This window comes from Aristolochia californica, unplaced genomic scaffold, assembly GCF_029961685.1.
Source record: "Aristolochia californica isolate CCGP_79_NKW_82.1479 unplaced genomic scaffold, dmAriCali1.0.hap1 SCAF_2, whole genome shotgun sequence".
Taxonomy (NCBI): domain Eukaryota; kingdom Viridiplantae; phylum Streptophyta; class Magnoliopsida; order Piperales; family Aristolochiaceae; genus Aristolochia; species Aristolochia californica.
Genome location: NW_027181881.1, coordinates 43,560,063 through 43,579,318, shown reverse-complemented (window position 1 = coordinate 43,579,318; position 19,256 = coordinate 43,560,063). Strand labels below are relative to the sequence as shown.

Here is a 19,256-nt window from a genome sequence, read left to right as displayed (position 1 = left end):
TGGTAGATTACATAGATGTCATGTTTCCCTAAACATTACACGCTAATGCTGTAAAATTACTGTTGTTTTGTTATATTCCCCTACCAAAGCTGGGAGTTTAATTTTGTTTTGTTCCACAAGTGGGACTGGACTGAATGTATTCTGGACAACTGTAATTGTTTTGAGAAGTTCCGGTGCTAGAATTGAAGGGTATATCTTCTGTTTAATAATTGTGCATAGAGATCCGAGATGTATCTTGCCCTACATATAAAATTGACACTCGAAAAGAGCATGAAAAGAAGTTGAGGTCAGAAATGGATTCAATTTCAATATTAGAAGCTTTAGGGTGCTAAGAATTGTGCTTTAGCATGATGCTCCAAATAAATAATTTACCTGGGATCAATCGTTATAGTAACAAAAGGTTTCAGGAAAGAAAAAAGCCCTCAGGATAATCCCTTGCCCAGAATTCTGGACGAAGAGTCGTAGGGTTTTCCGGCGTGCACGTGGAGTAGTTAGTCATAAGTGATAGTCACTAGCATCATTAACAAACAAGTATAAAAACATACAACCTTTTGTTTTAATCAAAATATATCCATACACAGACCAGAACCGTCCCGTGTAGAAGGAAATTGGAAATCACCTCTGTGTACGGATATTGTTTTATACTTCGTCGGATAGCCTGAATACAATACAATTGGATTTTACACTCTCATACCGCCCCTTTTCTTCGCAGACTTCTTACCCTTTTTCTTTATCTCTCCAACCCGTGCTGCTGCCCTTTGACATGAAATCTTGGTCACATTGGAGTAAAAAGTAAATGGTAAGCTTTAATTCTCCTCCACGCAAAGAGGTACTGAGATAATACACAGAAACGCCGTGAGTAATACAAAACAGCTCAGCCCAGAATTTGCAGAAGGAAAATTCATAATATTAATTAATCATCTTCATGTGATCTACAAACTGAAGATGGGATTTTCCAAAAATATTCATCTCTAGACAGGATTGACATACACAACAGCTACACAATTCCAACAGTTGAGACCACAGCTGTTGAAGTGACAGACAACCGCTTGGACGAAACAGAAACTCAAGAACTCATCAAGAACTTCCCTGTTTACTAACCTCAATTGTCTAAATTAATTCTTTCATATGCAGCGAATTGCCTGATCATCTGACATAAACACTTCAACTTTATGCAAGATTAAGAAAACGTTTTCCTATTTTTACTTTGCAAGCTATAGCCATTACAATCGTGGTACGTAAACACAATACCAAGAAAGTGACACAATGAACCTCCAGGCTTACAAAACAAAACTAAGATGAAACCAGCAAAGTGCACCTCAATAAATCTACCTTTGATTGCATGGTAGTCATGAAATCAATAGATAAAGTTGCTTGATAATAACAGTCAGAATCTACAAACAACATAGAAACAAAAAGAGAAATACCAAAGCAATGAACATGTTTCTTCATTTTTCCTCAAGGCGTTGCAACACGGACTCAGCAAAGACCTTTTGCCTGAAATTGTGAAGTAACAGAAACAACTACATTAATACAAAGAATATAGTTCCACTATTATTTATAATTAATGGGAACTGGATTGAATCCAATATGTTAAAACTTGGTATTGCATACATCAGAAGCAGGTTCATTTGGATTGGAGAGGCAAAAGTATTGTAAAATGGTTCAATTGGGAAAAAAACTTGAACCATCCAACCACAATCTCAATTTCCTTAAGCTTCCCAATTTCTATGCAATTAGGGTTAATATTATATCCTTCAGTTCTTGCCTGATCTTATCCGGAAAGTTGCATACAATATGAAAACAACTTCGTTAAGAGCTTTCCCACTTTGAGCTCATATGGAAATATGTAATTTTCAAAGCACATTGAAAAATATTCAAAATAATACGTATAGAAATAGTAGAAAGATACTTGTCAATTTTATTTTCAAACTGTGTTAGGTGACTGTTATCCTCTTACACAATGTCAGTTCAATGAAAAGCCATGTCATTTCAAACACCTAGTTGCTAATACTCTTTTTCTCCCCTCTCATTTTCTTGGTTTATATCAATCTATAATGAGAACCAAAATCAAGGAAATTAAAAGAGAAGTCAGGCATACTTGAGCTCTGTAAGTTTTGGGCTCGGGCGGGAGTATTTCAAATATCCATCCCATGGGACTTTTTTAAGACCAGCTCTGACAGAGATTATGTCACGCACCCTACAGAAAACACAACAATTTGATACATATTAAGTGATCTTTAAGAGGAAAAAAGTTATGTATTTTTTAAGAGGATAAGAAAAAAAGGGGTGATGCCTCTGCTCTTTCTTCTATCATTACCTTTCTGCAAACTCGATAGGTGTCTCTCCAGGTTTAAGATTTTGGGGCTCCAGGTACCAAACATCACAGACAACAGCCCAAGATGTCATTAGTTGGAGTAAATGCCTTGTGAAGGACTGCCTGTCAAGTAAATGTTTGAATGGAAAACTAGTAAGCTAGAGAAAACCATGTTCACAAATTGATTGACTTGCCACATAGTGAAACTTTTAATGCAATTCTCCTCCAATACAACCTTCATAGTGTTAAAAGTTGTAACCTTAACTAATAGAGGCAGGCTTTGCCAGATGGACTTCCATAGCTCCATGTAAGAAACAATATTACAGAATGAGTAACAAATTGTACATTAATCTTATAAAATTCTTACTTCTTACTGTTCCAGAAGGCATCCACAAATATTTTATTGTACTTTATTGCAACTGGACATACTGTGCAGCCGAGTTCAAAAGCCCCCTGACAATACCAATAAATTAGTAACAACATAACCTGATCAAGACTTATTTTATGGTTTTAAAAGAAATAAATAAAATAACCTGAATACATGAAACAGTCACCCATAGAATAAGCAAGTCAAGAAAAAGCCGAAGTAGTAGCCTCAAGGTGCTGAATGTACCAGACAATTTTATGGGATTATTTTCAGCTTCACACATCCTGATTTATACAACAGAGTAGACAACAAACTGACATCTACAATTTCTTGCTTTTCTGGGTTGGTGAACATAGATTAGTGGATTACGATTTCAAGGTCAACATCTGACAAGCCAAAAAATAAGGCCGAGTGTGAAAACTACTCTGTAGAGTCGGAATACTTTAGTTGGGATAGAGAAAGCTCAAAGAACCATTAATATCAAGAAGGAAGCCGAACATACGTATATTTAACAGAATGGCAGAAGAGATACCAGTCCCTCTAATATAGATAGTTCCATAACAAACAGATCATAGTTTCTATTGAAGAAAATAGTTAGACAAACCTTCTTGAACATGACAGTGTAATGGTTGTTCACACAAGTTCCCTCTGGAAATATCAGAAGAGGATTGTTATCAACACCTTGGACATGGTCCCTCAGCCTGCAGCATATAAGCATGTACAGCTTCTCAATATAGGATGCTTAGACAATTATTAGAACCAACTACAAGAGAACTTTATGATGAGAAGGATACTTACTTCTTTGCAACAATTTCACGATCCTTGGCTTCAGAGCGGTTGAACCAAATACAGCCTACACTCTCCAGTATGGTGCTTTGAAGAAGACCTATACCAATAAATTGAAAGTTATATATGATTCTGCCGTTCTTACTAATGTCTCAAGAAAAAAAAAATAGTGAAAGAGAAAGTTCATTAATCACCCCTTACCAACCCAACCAGGGTGTTTCTGCATAATTACTGCAAAGGCCGTCATTTGTTCTAAAATTATAAAGTCAATCATGGAAGTGTGATTGGCCACAAATACCTGAGGAAAAGGAAGAGTACGTGAATATCCAGATGGCAATAGATGGCTATTTGACAGAAAAGGAAACGAAGATAGATGGGTATGCTCTCTGCAGAGGTAAAACTTAAAATTAGGGTGAGCAGATGAAATTCTAACTCACCTGCTTGGGGCGCCTGCAGGGCCGTGGTCCATGATACTTGACAACACCAGTCCAAGAGGCAACAAATATGCTGCACATGAACTCCACCAGTTTCCTCTGGAAATTGTGCAATGAAAATGCCCAAAAACTCATATTTATTAAAGGTGAGGAATTAAAGAACTTTTCTGACAGATTCTGCTCAAACTCCAGGAGTTTTAAAATAATAATCCCATGATATGAACTGAATGGCAATTAAAAAAATAAAAATCATAGCTACATTGGGATACTATGACATACTTCAAATGTCAGCCACCAAAAACACCTTAACTCTTAAGAGATCGTAATAACCAAATTCAACAAAATTTGAAAAGCAGCCCTAAACACTACATTGTTCAATAGAAGCAAGGCAATGAAAAGTGTTGCAGGGTCTACCTCGATGCTGCTTCTCCATTTATCATGTCCTTTCAGTAGGGAGTGTACAGAAATGAAAGATGACAGAAATATTATCCATCCGGCAGCTAAGACAATAACCCTACGAGTGAAAGTAAGAACAAGATTAGTTGTAGGCACAGTTATATGACATGCAAGAAAGTCAAAATTCACCAAGGCAGGTTTTTTAGGACCAATATGAATTCATAAGCCCAATGTAAATCATCCCAAGTCTGGTAACTGAACCAATCAACTTAATGCAGAAACACTGAAATCTGAAACTAAGGAGTCGAATTCCAATATTTTTCCTTTTGTGGAGAAACCCAATGTAAAGTAAACCAACAAAAAAAAAAAAAAAAAAAAAAACACCAACTCAATGAAGTACCATGATAAACTTCTATTTTATCATCAACTCACCACACTAAGTAGTGAACTGGCCTAACAAAGCTTTGAAACATCAAACTGGTTTGAACGACTTAAAAGCCAAATCTGTTGGACCACTAATTCTTCTTTTCTAGACTATCAGGCACACAGACCAAGATACCCTTACACCCTAAGAGATTTGAATTAATTACCTCACATTAATAGCTCCCCATGTGACTGTTGAGCTAAAGACTCAATCCCTTGGGACACATTTTGTAGGGAAAAAAGAAGTATGATTTTTTTTCTTTTTTAACTACAGAAAAAGAGTATAAACTCAAGTATTGAAAGAATTTAGATGCTATTTTTCTTAATTTAACCATTATATTTTAATAAATGAGTCAAAGTTCATTTCTTCTTATTATTTTTTTATTCTATACATTAATGATTGATGTTCATATCAGATTTTTTTTCTATTTTTTTACATTTCAGTGATAACATGGAGATTATACTCTTCTTGTAACTATAACAAAATAAATGGCATTTTTGTAAACTACATGACTTGAAGGAGGAAAAAGCTGACAAAGCCAAAGTTATGTGAACTTGAAGCACAGTCTCTATTCCCTCATTTTGTAGCTCCAAATCATCTTATCCAAGTCAACTTTGCTTTATACTTGTTCAACAGTAACTCTGCCAAATTTCCCCCCTTTCTTGGTTGTCTACTGAATAGTTAGAGATGAAAACAGATCAGGCATGAACATCACAATCAATGATAACAAGCCCACAATCAAATGCCCACTGAATTTTGCACAGCAATAGAAATAGTTGACCATCAAAGAGGCTATATGAGCCCAGTTATCCAACAAAATACCACTGAACTTTGATCGTACAAGCTCAAATGGAAGAGTCTCCTGCCTCACTGCCAATGACGGATCCAACACAACTCAGATTGATTGAATATCATCTGGATAGAGATATGAGTGCTCAGACACTCATAGTTGCAAATTCAACAAACTGCAACTTAAACAGTTCGCACAGCAGTATAGTATGAGCTTTCACCTAGACAAACCTGATGCTGAATAAACTAAGCAATCAAACAAAAGTTAACAAGCACACACAGGACTTAAAGCTCATTGTCGATTGAACAAACTTCAGGCACTAAACAATATAACCAGTAAAGAGAAGTCAAGATAAATGTGTTAGTGGGATCTGATGTATGTAAAAGCAACTTTTTACCTTAAAGGGAAAAGGAAACAATATCTGATCACCACTCCTAAGCACCATAAAGGAAACAAATACACATTCCAGTTCCATGGCTCCGGAGGATTGGATTTGAAACAACGAGTGAAAGAATCCTATGGATAAAATTATGATTGAAAAATGAAAGTTAGGCTCGAAAAAATTACAAAATAACTACACAGCAACAGTGATAACAGCTGAGTGTAATCTGTGAACAATCATGAGGAAGGAACTCTAAAAACGTTTTGCAACGAGATCTTGTGAACTTACATCAACAATAGCACCGGCGGCTTCAGTTAATGCAGGGGAAATATCTAGCAAATCCCGCCTAATTATGAATCCACGGCACAAATAAGAAACTATGAAAAAACTTAAATGGGAAAAGAAAATCTGAGTAAGCGAGAATTACAAGAGGAGCCTCTTTTGAGGCTCTTGAGTAGATTCCGCGAGGTACTCTTCAATTATTGGCCGGTCCAAATCAACCTCCGAAGTCGAAGAGCGAAGCTGTGACATGCTGAAAGGAAGCGAGGCGAACGAACGAACTAGGTTTTCTACGTGCCTTGAAAACAACAATCTATGATACTTCGCTCCAGGATCCCCGCCCTGTTGATGGCCTTTGCTCTTCTCCCTATGGAGAAATGGTATTGGTTCTGCTTTCGCCTAAGCCGTTAAAGCAATTGAATTGTGTCATCTTAGCACTCCCGTTCCTCGTTGAAGCGGCATTTGATCAGATGCCCCAAATTTCTGGTTGAAGGTTTGAGAGGAAAACCCATAAGGGATACTCAGAGAATTCGATTTGAGAAATGGACCTTACTTACAAAACGAAGAGATGGAAATGAGGCATCATACATGGGCAAAGTGGAGATTAATAGCCCAGAAAACCATAGATTCACAGAAGCAGCGAGAAGCAACAAAAATGCGCGCGGGGTAAAGAGACCGAGTGACAGAGGTGAAGACACCACACCACGCCAGGCGGCAGAAAGGGAATCTTATCGGGTTCTCGTTGCCTACGGTGGTAGCACGGCGAACCCGTCACGATTAACGTAACAGGAAAGGTCGACCGGTTTGACTTTTGAGTTAACGATAAACTTGTGACTTCAGGCCAACAACTTAATAGCCAAAACCATGAGCCCATCACAGTCATGAAGCATCGCCATTCTTGCATCTGGAGAGGCATCCCAACGTTTCCAAGACTGCGTCTCCCGATAATATATTAATGGTCGCTATCCATTCATGTCAGTCTTAAATAATAAATACCTACTTACTTGGTGGATCACCGTAAACAGATTATTTAACAATGATTTAGTAAAATAGGTAACATTGTTTAAATCTTTTCAACTTTTTACTTGGCATCGTGAATGGTCGATCATTCTGTTTCAATTGATTGATCAGTCGCTTAAGTTGATCGATCAACCTTATACACTGATCAATCAATAAAGAGTTTTTTTGGGACAAAGAAGATTGAAGAATAAAACTTTCTCTTTACAATATGTAGTTAGCGATTCTAGTTTGAGGAGAATGTTGAAGACCCGTATTTTCAGTATTTTTTGGTAATTGACGAAAACTTTTCAAATCTTAGATAAAATCAAATTATTCTTAACTATTTATTTTTTTTAAAATGCCATCATCAATTCAATTACAAGCTCAAAATGCTTCTTTTAAGCTAGTTTCTAGCATATACACATGGAGGGAAAAAAAACAAGAAAAAATGTAGTGCACTATCAAAGAAAAATAATTACCACGTGATTCAACATTTGAGTTATATTTCTATGTAGGAAATAAGGAGCATAGTCCTATGACCATAGTTCAAATTTATTTTACACATTTGTTTATTTATTTATTTTTAATTATAAAGTAGAGATAAGGGTAAGGGTTTATTATAAACATAATGAAGTAAATAGCATGGTATGACTTTTCTAAATAATAGAAAAGTGTCACCAGGTGCAATCCGACTCGTTAAGCTCAAAATACCACTGAACTTTGATCGTACAAAATACCCTTCTCTCGCCTTCAACATCCATCTCTCTGCTCCCTCTCTCGGCTTTGGCATCTCACTCTGGTCTCCCTCTTGACCTCTGTCGCAGCGGCCTCTCCCTCTCGACCTCCGTCGTAGAGTACTGGATGTCGAGAGGCTCTGCGATAGAGGTCAAGAGGGAGAGGAGAGGGAGGGAGGCCTTCCTCCCTCTCCTCTCCCGCTCGACCTCCGTCGCAGAGCATGGGAGGCCAAGTATCTGTTGCAAAGCCTCTCGCCCTCTCGACTTCTCTTCTGTCTCGCCCTCTCTCTCTTCTCCCTCTCGGTGTACCGTCAAAGCGCCGCCTCTGTCGGTATTGCCCGCTGGCTCGCCGCCAAGGAAGACGACGTGCAAGACTATGGTTTAATTTTTCCTAAGTTAGGAAAAATTAAACTATTGTCATAAAAATCACTAATTTATAATTTTTATTTATAAAATAATTATTTTTATTTATTTAATATTTTATTTTATAATTACTATATTAAAATAGCGATTTAATAGTCATAATTAAAACATTATTAAAATAAATATTTGATAAATTATTTTGGTTTAATTATCCCATTGCTATAATTAATTAAACCAATGGTTTTAAATTTTGTGACAATATATTATTAATTAGTAATACATAAAATATATTATGTTATTGATAAATATATAAATTTATTTATTATATTATTTTATATTATTGTATTAAATTAGTGGTTTTTAATATTAAAACATATCTTATATTATTAAAAAATAATTTATAATGTTATTTATTTATTATTTGTAATTAACCATATACGTATTTTATTGGTTCACGTAATTACCATATTAATATATAATAAAATATCTAATTTAATTAATAAATATATAAATATATTTAATTATACATTAAATAGCTTATTCGTATAGTCATAATGATTGTTTTATTTAATTTAAGGTAGGCATTCTCTTGTTTTGGATGTTTTTTTCATATTCGTGACGCTTGTTTCCTTTGTCGCCTTCTGGAATTTCCATAATAGAAAAAATCAAACTCACTAAACATAAGGAAAAGTGGGAATTGGTTCAATGAATCTATTTATAGGTGCAGGGCCTGAACCCATAAGCGGTGGGAGGTGGGAGGTGGGAGGTGGGAGATGGATCGACCATATCACGTTTACTTTTGTCCGTTTGTAAGAAAGTCAAAGCGGGACGGTTGGCTGCTTTAGTAGTTTATTTTACCATTTATTTAATAAAATTGAATAATCGAGTAAATTAAACGTAATTCATAATCACTCGAAATATTAACAGAATAATGAACTGACAATCGAGAACGCTAACCGGAATGAAGATTGTTCGATTTTAATCTTATGCGGTTTACACCCTTAATTTGGGTTTGAGACAAGTGATTGGTTCGTTTTGGGTCTCTGGACTCGACCAGACCAAACCGTGTTGACTCAGAAATTAGGAGTCACGAGTCTGAGGCGTAAATCGTTGAATGAAAGCGGCTGGTTGAGAAAAGCATGTGAAAACGTCTTTTTCATATAATTTTGTGGCTCCGTCTTTAATAATATAAGGTCCCAGTGCCATTTTAAAATTTGGAGTCTTTGACCCTTTGGACACGAAATTTAAGCCGAGGCGACGTGTGAAAGCGTTGCTTTGGAGGGCATGCTTCCATACAAGAAAAAACATTAGGGGTTAATCCACAATGAATTTAAAACGAAGTAAAAGAGTAATTGATTCGGAAAACAGGTCCGAATTTAAAATCCCGTTTTTTCCCTGAGCGAATGAATCACTTCTATATTATTAGCCTCCATTGTTGTTGGCAAGACCTTTGACCCACATTAAATTGCAAAATAATGAAAATAGCTATTTGCAAATGGCAAGGACAGAAAAATCATTAAATTGGAATATGTTATCTAAATAAGTCAAATCCGGACGCAAATTTCACACGAGACCTCAGTCTTGTCTGTTCTTCGATATTTGAGGGGGGTATATTAGTCATTATAGTAGTGAATCGTCGTTTAGTAGGCCGGCCGAGTGATAGGGAAATTCTTAAGGGCCAAGGAATTGACTCGGAGGTACGATATAAATCAAAAACCGTTTCGTCCTTGGGGCGCCTCCACGCTTCTCTTTCGTTTCAGTTTCTACTCTGCAAATCCTTTTAGCGTGTTCCTTCCCTCTCGTCGGCACTCAGAATTCAGAGCAACTACGGGACTCTGTTGTCGCTTTCTTCTCATCCGATTAGATCGGCGGCCGCGGAATCGGTTCAGATCTGCCATCAAGTAGCTTCATTCTGTCTCCTTTCAGTAGTTTTTTATTCTCTATTGTCGATTTTCTCTATTTCACGTGATCTGCCAATTAAATTTTGAATGAATCAAGGTTCTATCGGCTTTATTTTGTGGATTTGGTTTTAGATCGAATTTCGGTCTTTCAAGTGATGGTGGCTGGTTAATTTGGAATATCTATTGTCGTTGTGAATTCTCCTGCAATTTTTCTCGGTAAGTTTAGCTGCTCAAGGCTTTGGGCAGACTAAGCGCCAGAGTCTGATTCAGCTCGAGTCTTTCTGGTGTGATCTACCTTTATACATGGAAATACTGTTTCCGTTTACCGTCTTCGTCAAACTTTTTGCTTTCGGCTTGCGGCGGCTTTATTTGGACGAGTTGTCCTGCACTTCACTAATCACTGTTACCTCATCTGTGTAATAATTTGCCTTTTCTCGAGCCTGCCCAAAGAAGTTTCCGCGAACTATTTGGCAAATTCCGGGAGGGTTTATTCGTCCATTGCTTACGGGGTCAAAAGTATCTCTAGTTGTATCAGACACAGCAGGTTCGATAGGATCAGACAATCGGAATTTGGTGTATCAGGCAGCAAGTTCTTGTAGGCCTGAAGTTGAAAAAAATTTGGAATTTGGTGTACCAGACAGCAGGTTCGATAGGATCGAGCAGTTTTTGTGGTTCGGATTCACCTCGTTACCTTTGTCATCTGTGTTTTCTGGTGTATCCGTTTCTGATAATTGGAGGATTGCTGAAAATTGAGAGAATCAGTTTATAGAGAATCGACATACTGAGATTCATTCTTTTTGTTGTAGCACGGTTACTCTATTTTGGAAGGGTGTGAAACACAATTGTCAGATACAGATCGATTAGGTGCTTTTAAGCTGACTGGCTGTTGCTGGACTTTCTGCCTGCTCGATCTGGACTTGGAATCTGTGAAGCATTATTTTCTCCCACAAGATTTAGCCTCATGAATTTACCAGTGGTTGACTGTCGCAGCTTGATCGAGTTCTGCCGAGCATTTGAACAGAACAGGAATTCCTTACCAATGTCAGACCACCGAAACAATCAAAACCAAAGCTCTCGTAACAAGAAGCAGAACAGTTCCTTGAATCCATTATCTCATCCGTTCTGTGAACACTCACCTTTTGCTGCCATAGATGTCATCATTTTAGTTCTGGTTGTCGGTGCGCTGGGAGTTTTGACTGTTCCATACTTCAAATTTATTTTCCATGGGGTGTCAGAGCTTTTCCCTGCTCTCGTTGTTCTCCTAGGTGATCTTATATATCAAGCTCCTGTGGCCTATGGAGTGGGGTTGGTTGTAATGTTTGTTACCCTGATTGCCATTTGGGAGATCATTGGTCATCAAACTCGGAAATGTTGGAATCCTTACTGTAAGGGTCTTCGAAAAGCAGTAGAATTTGATATTCAGCTTGAATCGGAAGAATGCTTGAGATATATGCCACCTATTCCTAAGGAGGCATATGGGCTACGCCCACTGGAGTTAGGACAGGATCACAAAGAGCTAGAAGCCGAGTTGAAAAGGATGGCACCACTGAATGGGCGAACTGTTCTTATCTTTCGAGCACCTTGTGGTTGTCCAGCAGGTAGAATGGAGGTTTGGGGCCCTAAGAAGCTCCGTAGAATCAAGAAGTAGTGGGGTTTAATTATGTCGGTCCTAGTTGTTTTAAATTAATAAGACCATGAGATAATAAAGTACCCAGATGGTTCACTAATCTCTGTTATTAATTCTCCTACTTCAGAATAAGTGGCATCCAACATGTTCTGGGAATCAAGGATATAATTGTCACTTTTTCATGACAAGGACCATATCTAATTTACCATATTATTCTTTTATGATTAGTTGCCATAACATGGATGGTGTTGGCAAACGCAAATGGCAAATCATTATGTTGGTTAAATTAAACTTTCATAACTTTTTCAGTTTTCTGATTCTTTGAAGACTGATTTATGGCAAAAAAAAATTTAAAATGTCTATTTATAGTGACTAAAGTGGTTCTTTTGGGATAACATTGTGGTCAATCACTATATCAATCACCATGTGTTGCATCTGCACCATTCCTAGGAAACCTATTCTTGCTTAACTTATGTAGCATTGAGTAATTCTACTGAGTGAGTTGACCCAACTTGCTTGTGCCTTAGGATCCACTTTCAGATACATGTCTGTTTAGCTCCTGCTTGTTGAGTGAATGCATATTTTGCATAAATTGTTTGATCTTACTTAAACAAACATCACTTGACAAAGAATATACTGATTCTACACGAATACCTGAAAAGTAAGTTTTTCTTGAAGGTGTAAAAAATACTCTATATCTAATTGCCATGCATGTAGAAGCAATTTCACGGCAGAACTGAGATGAAACCTACTGTTACTTTTGTGCAGTTCCTTCTGGCTCAATGTTCTTTCGATAGGGAAACATATAAGACCTTCTGCTATAATCTTGTTTGTTTCATATGGAACATATGCTGATGGGTATTTTTTTTTTATCAATTTTTGGTCTTAACACTGATCTTTTTCTTCTATTGACAAGTTATATGAAGATTTTCAATGCTCGTATTCAAAGCTTTCTCTCAGTTTCAGTAGCATTGGTAATATAATGTTGTCAGGGTGTTTATCATTGTACAAGGTGCTCTGATTTGCATAAGAAATGAACAATTTTCTTACCAAAGTGCAGAGCAGGAGATGCCAAAAGAAACGGTCAAATAAATTATTACTACGAATTATGCAGGATAATGTTAATAATAATAAAAAATGATTAGGATTATTATTATAATCGTATTGATAATAATAATACTAATATCTCATCAAAGAAAATAGCAGATATTCTGGGCTTGAAGCAAAAAAAATTATATGCACAATAAAAAAGAAAAGCATGCATTGTTGGCACTTGCAACATAAAATTGTCTAACCTCACCAGAATCTTGTTGTGCTTTCCGAAGTTGACGGTTCATGAGATGGTTATGTCTTCTTTGCTTTTCAGAAAAGTTATTGTTTTCTTTAGAGAACCTAAAAATTTGAGCAAATAGATGCAGGAAAAAGCTACTAAAATTTACAATGAAAAATGTGGACTCTGCAAATGGTAAAAATATCAGCTGAAAGAACAAACATATGTTGTCTGAGTTTATTCAACTGATAGAAACATATCTCAAACTTGTTGGTAGGAGTTGGTTCAAATTGAGTTAGCTTGGCAGACTTGACATTTACACTACAGGTGTTTTTTTCCCCATTTTCTCTTTAATATTGGTTACCTACACACAAGCAGCATATCCATAACCCCTGTGACACTTGAATCCAAGACCATGAAGTCACAACTTGCTTGTGTGGCTATTGAATCAAAGGCTCAAGGCACCTATTACTTTTCTATACTGGCCTCTGAGTGTACAGACAACTTTATTCAATGAATGACTTGAATAAGTCCTGTCAATTGAGAGAAGATAGTAAATCTCTTTCACTGAAATAATAAAATAAATCGATACGTTGTGCTATTTCTTTTGGCATACATAGAAGTTGATTCTCAGGTTAAGGTCTGAATTTCTTAATATGAAGAACTCTGGAAATAATTATTCAGTAATTAGTGTTTTCCACTAAAGTGCATTCCTTGTTGTCTCTTATTCATTGATAAAAGCAGTGTCTATGGTTAAGCTTTCCCTCTTTACATCATGTTCATGCAATGGGAATAGTCATTTTGCAGAACTTCGAGCATTGGATTTACTATATATACATTATTGCTCGATTTTTCAGAGCTCAAAGGAGTTGATTTTTCTGAGAAATAGAAACAGGACTTCCCCTCAAGGATGGATGCATCTTCTCATAAAACAATTTAAACTTGCTCAGTTCCAGCTGAAACCATTCAAATCAAATTGTTTACAACTAGAAGCAACATCATTTTCATCACGAGTATTGAGATCCAGTTGTCCTGTCAGGTAGGGCACTCCTAAACTCTTTGACTGCTTCCCATTCTCTGGGTGCAGTGATGATCTTTTGGTGTTCTTTTGTTCTGGAAATGTGCCGTTGCCTGCTCCTTCAGTCTCTCTTGCCTCAGAAATTCCCATGGATAAGTTGCTAGATGTCCTTTTCATTGGGAACATTATCCTCTCAGAAGAAAATATCTTACCGTCATTCAGTTCAGGACACCAGCCTGCCTTGTTCCCTTCAATCCTCAAGTTATCTTTAAGCTCTTCTGGATAGGTAGGAACATTACGGCTGAAGTTTCTCAAATTGATATCAATATTTTGAATCTCTTGGTCCTTCTGGGAAGCGTCAGATGAAGTCAAACAACTATCCATTGAACAATCTGCAATTTGGGTTGCTTGTTGTGTCTGTTGAATGCACAAACCTGGCATCTCTTTCAAACCTGAAAGAGTAGAGTTTAGGCATTCAGTAGACACCTTAGACACCAGCTCTGAGAGTTGCACTTTGGCTGCTTCTAGTCCAGCTGAACCCAGATTTTGTCTTCCAAGTGTTTCTTGGGCTTTCTCTAGCACAGACTGCAGGTACTTCCCTTGGGCTTCTATTCGGAGTTGCAAGTGTCTCTGCACCTATAGCATCCAAAAAATACACAGACTTAGAATCTTGTTGTTAAGAAATTTCATTAGTAAAGTAATGATCGAAGGAACAGTTGTCTCCACCTGTTATGATTATAACATTTTTTCAGGTAATGAGAATATCTTGGTTTCTTTTAGAAGTTTAGTAGCACAAAGTTCTATACTTGTGGATGACAAAGATACCTAGTCACTAACAAACATTTCCATTACTTGACACTAGCCAATACCAAAGATGTTGTTACTGCTTTTTTGAATGGCCACATGGTTTCTACTTCAAATTTCAGTGACATTATTTACCTCTAAATGTTAAGATATTTAAGATCTTTCCACTTAATTTGTCTTTCTGAAGGTTAAGGCTTACCTCAAGCTGGTCATGGAGCCTTCTCTGCACCTCAATTTGCATTTGTAATGCTTCACTTATCTGCATGCTTCTGAAAATGAAGAGCTACATTTAGTTAAAAAAAAAAAAAAAACTACAAGACAAAAATAACAAATAAGCTTTTTAATGCCTCTTACTTGCTCGTCTGGGATCCAAGATTTGTATTGCTTGGAACTGCTCCGTTTACCTCTGACATTCTATCTGCTGCTGTCATACAACCTGTGATAAACATATCTACGTGGTTACATAACTTTGAGACTTAAACGAGTTTTTTTTGGGATTTCAGATGTATCATCTCACCATGCTTGGTGTTCCCATTGTTAGCTTGGCCATGTAGATTTTTGCTAAGTCTGTACTTCTGCAGCAAATTAGCTTAACTTAGTCGGAGTTCAAATAATTAACATCTGTAAGACAGGGAAGAAATGTTATTTGTACCTGAAGATGGCTTTTTAGGTGGTATAAGGTAAGTCCTGGAATTCCCATTAGCCTCATTACCGTTTTTGGGGTCGCTTCTGCAACATGAAAGTGTGTTAACTTCAATTTCTTTAGCAAACCTTGTCCATGAACAAAAGACTGCAGTTTGGTAGAATTAGACTCACTATCTGCTCCACCCAGCTGATTTACTGCTTCTATAAAACGTTCATGGAGCTCTTGTGTCCATTTTAGTCGAGGCTTAGCATCCGTTGAAAGAACCAATCCTGTATCTCCCTGAACATTTGTTCCTTGCAGAAATAAATGCCTCTCTGGGAGAGTAATTGAACTCCTGGAGGAAGGGAAGCTGTGCTTCCCTTGATGATGATGATGGTGAAACATTTCCTGTGCCAAGAGAAAGAAATTTAGTAGCAGACATAGCTAAGAAAAATCAGTTACCTAGAAATCGCTGTGCAAATCTGGATCAAACTGTTCTCACCTTCTCTCCTTTTCCGCCACTTTCTATCTACTTGTGGACGAGAACTTGGCTTCTTGAAAGGTCCTAGTGTTGCGAGAAGAAAATGTATCTTCTCCTTAATGATCATTCCCCTGTCCTATCATTTGACCAGCTCTTACGGAGGCAAGTGTTGTGGTGGCTATCAATATATATAAGCAAGTTAAGAGGAAGAATAGAATCTTAGCCAATCCAATCTTCATAGCGACTCAAAAAGAGATCTTGTCCTTCCACACTTTGGCATGCGTAGGCCCCAGCTTGGCTCTCCCTCTTTTTCCTTATCATAGATGACAACTCCTACGGAATTTTGCCCTTGCAACTTTCTGCAGTCTTGTGCACAAAGAACCTCTTGCCGGAACAACTTACACCTTGCAATAGGTACAAGAATAGATCCTGAAAAAAAATAAAAAAAATTTCCCCTTCATTTTGGTCCCATACACTAAAGTGGGAACCTTATACCACAGAAGAAGAATTCTTCGACTAGGGATCCGAAATTTGATTGTGTCTAAACGTTGCACCAAAAGCGCCCTGACTCTAGAACTGGTTGTCTTCAACTGACACATCTACATCTTATTAAATTGCCAATCTCCAATACCGTGAGACAAAACCTTGTTTCTCTTGGCAACTTGTGGGGACAATGACATTGCTTGGTGATTGGAAATTGATGCTGTCCAAAACTCTTATTGTTTGAGAGCTGGTGAGTGAGACTGGAATGAGCATAAATTCCATGAGAAATGGAGAATATTAATGTTTTGAGTTTATGGGGAAAAAGGCAGGAAGAGGTAGGAGATTCTGTTGACTGGATGCATCCAGAACAGCATTAGATACATTCTAAAAGAAAAGAAAAGAAAAAAAGAAGAAGAAAGAAAGAGGAGGAGGTCCAAAAATAAAAAAAATAAAAAAAAAGGAAAGAAAGAAAATGAGAAAAGATGCTCTCTTGGGGACTATTTGGAAGCAAGGTAATGGAATAAGGCATACAATTCTCTTTCAGTCTCCTTTGGAAGTTTGGCACTTATTCAGCTGCAGAGGGGAAAAGGAAAAAGGAAGGAGAGTGGAGGGGCCGGGGGTGCTGCACTTGGCCCCCGCTTAGATTCGTGGCCTTGTAGAAAAGATTGTACTTGCTTCATACTTGCAAGGGACGGACGAAGAGAAATCTCAACCTCGAGAGACCCATTTTGGCAGAGCCTTCTCAACCGCTTCCTTTTTTAAGATACTCGATAAAAGAAGAAGAAAAGCTGTGACATACGGAGGAGCAGAGTTGGAGACTGTTCATTGATCGGAAAAATCTTCAATCTTCTCAAGCGCCGAACTTTAACAGGCTACATTTTGTTTTAGGGATGTTTGTCCCTCCAATAGTTTTGAGCTTTTGAATCATTAGCAGCTTCATTGGAAGTAATAGCTTCATCATCGGAGGGGCGGGCTCCCGCACTCGGCTCCCATAATATTAAATGATAAGTCCGAGGATCAGAAGAACTCAGAGGTCAGTTTCGTCGAAGGAGAGGTCAAATCGCAACCGCATACGTGGGCGAATGTGGTTGGCTTCGCTTGTTGACTGCACGTGAGACACTGCTAAAAGTAGAAAAAAGACGGAATAAAAGAAATTGGGGAAGAGGAGGAATATAATGCTAGATGGATATAGATAGAAAGTAGGATTCCGAGCATCTATCCCTTCCTCTTCTCGTAGGTAGAGATAGAGTTCAAATAAGAATCTCATTAGATTTGTTTTTTATTTTTATTTTATTAGTTTTGAACACAATCCAATACTCTAGTAAGCTAATGTGATGTTTTTTCCTACAAATGATTGGTTGAATCCGGTTTGAACAACATTGCTTAGGAGTGATGTGAGGGAAACCCAGGGACTCCTCGTCTTAGTCGTGAATCATAAGTCGGGAATAGAAAGCCTGAGTAAGAGATTTTCGTAGGGATAGATTTGTTAGTCTGTGTATATAAAGCATTGGTTTGGTCATATACCCAACAAGGTGATTGAACCCTGTTGCCCCATATAGATTGGTTTCTTTTTTCTTTTTATTAGAAATGGACAAAGTCGTTACTAATACATGGATTAACAAATTTGAACTCATTCTCACACTATAGATCAAGTTATCTAAATCGCCATGTTGCTAACTTAGAACGGGTTGATAAAGTTTAAGTGTCAAAGCTTTCTTACATTCCGGTTCAAACAAAGAACCGCGGGTCTCTCTCTCTATCCTATCTTTTTGGCAGTGAGATTCACAGAAGAATGCAGACGAGAAACTGGAGCTTGTACATGATCCAGTTTTTCTAATCACGGTGTTCACAATACAAACATAGGAGAGAGGTGAGAGTGAAATCCATCGTTTCTGTATGGGTGTGTTTTTTACCACCTAGTCCATTTTTTGCACATATTCTGCTTGGATTAATAAAAGGCAGCACATGTTGTCCCCTCAAATTCTATAGGTCCAACTTGCATGAATGATTTCATTTAGACTTAAAAGAGTTTTAAGGCTTGGTGATGGGTCCATTTGCATCCGGTTCTAAGTTTATCTCACCGTGGATATTTAAAAAAATGAAAAAACCCATAAAATAAAGTAGGCATTCTCTTTGAGTGGGGTGGTTAATCCTGGATTATTCTCATACTAATGATGCATCTCTTGCTGCAGTCTTGGTTTTACTGTGGGAATGTTTGTAAAATCAAGATTGGAATCACGTTTTGGCATCATATCTTAGGCAAATAGAATAATAAGTAATGACTGGTCCCTTCATTATGTGAGAAATAAGGACGCAACCAAATGATGTGGTGTTTTATGTAATTCTCCGATGTGTTGCCAGGAACGCATCTCCTTTTCTAGAGAAGGATTCCTCTTACGTCGATCCTAATTTGATCATCAACATCCTAATTGATCGATCATACATAGAATTGAGACAAGTGAGCTTTCTTTCTATTTGTATTAATTATGACTCACTGGGGGAAGATAACGAGCCGGTGGTTTTCCAATCACCGAGTGTACGAGATTTGAGTCAGGGTCAGACTCACCACTTTCATTCTGGGTGAGCCTCCTTCACTCCTCCCTAGTCTTGCTTTATTGGGCTTGCGAGTCTTTGACCTGAACTGACTTTCATATATTGGATAGGCCCAAGTTAATAATGTCTTTTCTTTTATTTTATTCTTTGTGGGTTCCAAACACGCCATAAAGCTTTCTAACCTAGGAGTTAGTTTATGTGAGTCGAAGGCCCATAGCAAATG

At 37.4% G+C, this 19,256-nt stretch overlaps 3 protein-coding genes across 4 annotated transcripts; 1 reads left to right on the top strand and 2 right to left on the bottom strand.

The window, feature by feature from the left end:
- Window positions 1-487: 487 nt before the first annotated feature.
- LOC137955756 (glycerol-3-phosphate acyltransferase 9-like) lies at window positions 488-6,964 on the bottom strand. Of its 2 annotated transcripts, XM_068802869.1 has the most exons (14): window positions 6,764-6,964; window positions 6,324-6,658; window positions 6,185-6,242; window positions 5,912-6,030; window positions 4,319-4,418; window positions 3,908-4,003; window positions 3,672-3,768; window positions 3,483-3,570; window positions 3,289-3,385; window positions 2,685-2,770; window positions 2,321-2,440; window positions 2,102-2,200; window positions 1,428-1,497; window positions 488-832 (listed from the first exon to the last, which is right to left on the bottom strand). In XM_068802869.1, exons 2-13 carry the CDS (start codon window positions 6,425-6,427, stop codon window positions 1,449-1,451), a joined length of 1,113 nt encoding a protein of 370 aa, XP_068658970.1. In that variant the 5' UTR covers window positions 6,428-6,658; window positions 6,764-6,964; the 3' UTR covers window positions 488-832; window positions 1,428-1,448. The 2 variants fall into 2 exon arrangements, with proteins under 2 accessions (XP_068658970.1, XP_068658969.1); XM_068802868.1 differs by having other exon boundaries at window positions 6,324-6,964.
- Window positions 6,965-10,015: 3,051 nt separating this feature from the next.
- LOC137956668 (uncharacterized protein At5g19025-like) lies at window positions 10,016-12,156 on the top strand. The gene has a single exon (XM_068804247.1). The coding sequence runs from the start codon at window positions 11,134-11,136 to the stop codon at window positions 11,818-11,820; it is 687 nt and encodes a 228-aa protein (XP_068660348.1). The 5' UTR covers window positions 10,016-11,133; the 3' UTR covers window positions 11,821-12,156.
- Window positions 12,157-13,946: 1,790 nt separating this feature from the next.
- On the bottom strand, window positions 13,947-16,137 carry LOC137956445 (myb-related protein 2-like). The gene is made up of 7 exons (XM_068803944.1): window positions 16,019-16,137; window positions 15,708-15,924; window positions 15,544-15,620; window positions 15,409-15,466; window positions 15,246-15,327; window positions 15,091-15,160; window positions 13,947-14,723 (listed from the first exon to the last, which is right to left on the bottom strand). The coding sequence occupies exons 2-7, from the start codon at window positions 15,919-15,921 to the stop codon at window positions 14,016-14,018; spliced, it is 1,209 nt and encodes a 402-aa protein (XP_068660045.1). The 5' UTR covers window positions 15,922-15,924; window positions 16,019-16,137; the 3' UTR covers window positions 13,947-14,015.
- Window positions 16,138-19,256: the final 3,119 nt, after the last annotated feature.

Bases quoted from the DNA above. Each gene is read 5' to 3' on its own strand.
- LOC137955756 (XM_068802868.1), bottom strand. From the start codon at position 6,427: ATGTCACAGCTTCGCTCTTCGACTTCGGAGGTTGATTTGGACCGGCCA. The intron at 3,769-3,907 runs GTGAGTTAGAAT...CCTTTTCCTCAG, and splicing joins CCTGCAGGCGCCCCAAGCAG to GTATTTGTGGCCAATCACAC. The intron at 2,441-2,684 runs GTAAGAATTTTA...TTTACTTGACAG, and splicing joins GCCTTCTGGAACAGTAAGAA to GCAGTCCTTCACAAGGCATT.
- LOC137956668 (XM_068804247.1), top strand. From the start codon at position 11,134: ATGAATTTACCAGTGGTTGACTGTCGCAGCTTGATCGAGTTCTGCCGA.
- LOC137956445 (XM_068803944.1), bottom strand. From the start codon at position 15,921: ATGTTTCACCATCATCATCATCAAGGGAAGCACAGCTTCCCTTCCTCC. The intron at 15,467-15,543 runs GTACAAATAACA...AATTTGCTGCAG, and splicing joins ACCTAAAAAGCCATCTTCAG to AAGTACAGACTTAGCAAAAA. The intron at 15,161-15,245 runs GTAAGAGGCATT...CTTCATTTTCAG, and splicing joins CTTGGATCCCAGACGAGCAA to AAGCATGCAGATAAGTGAAG.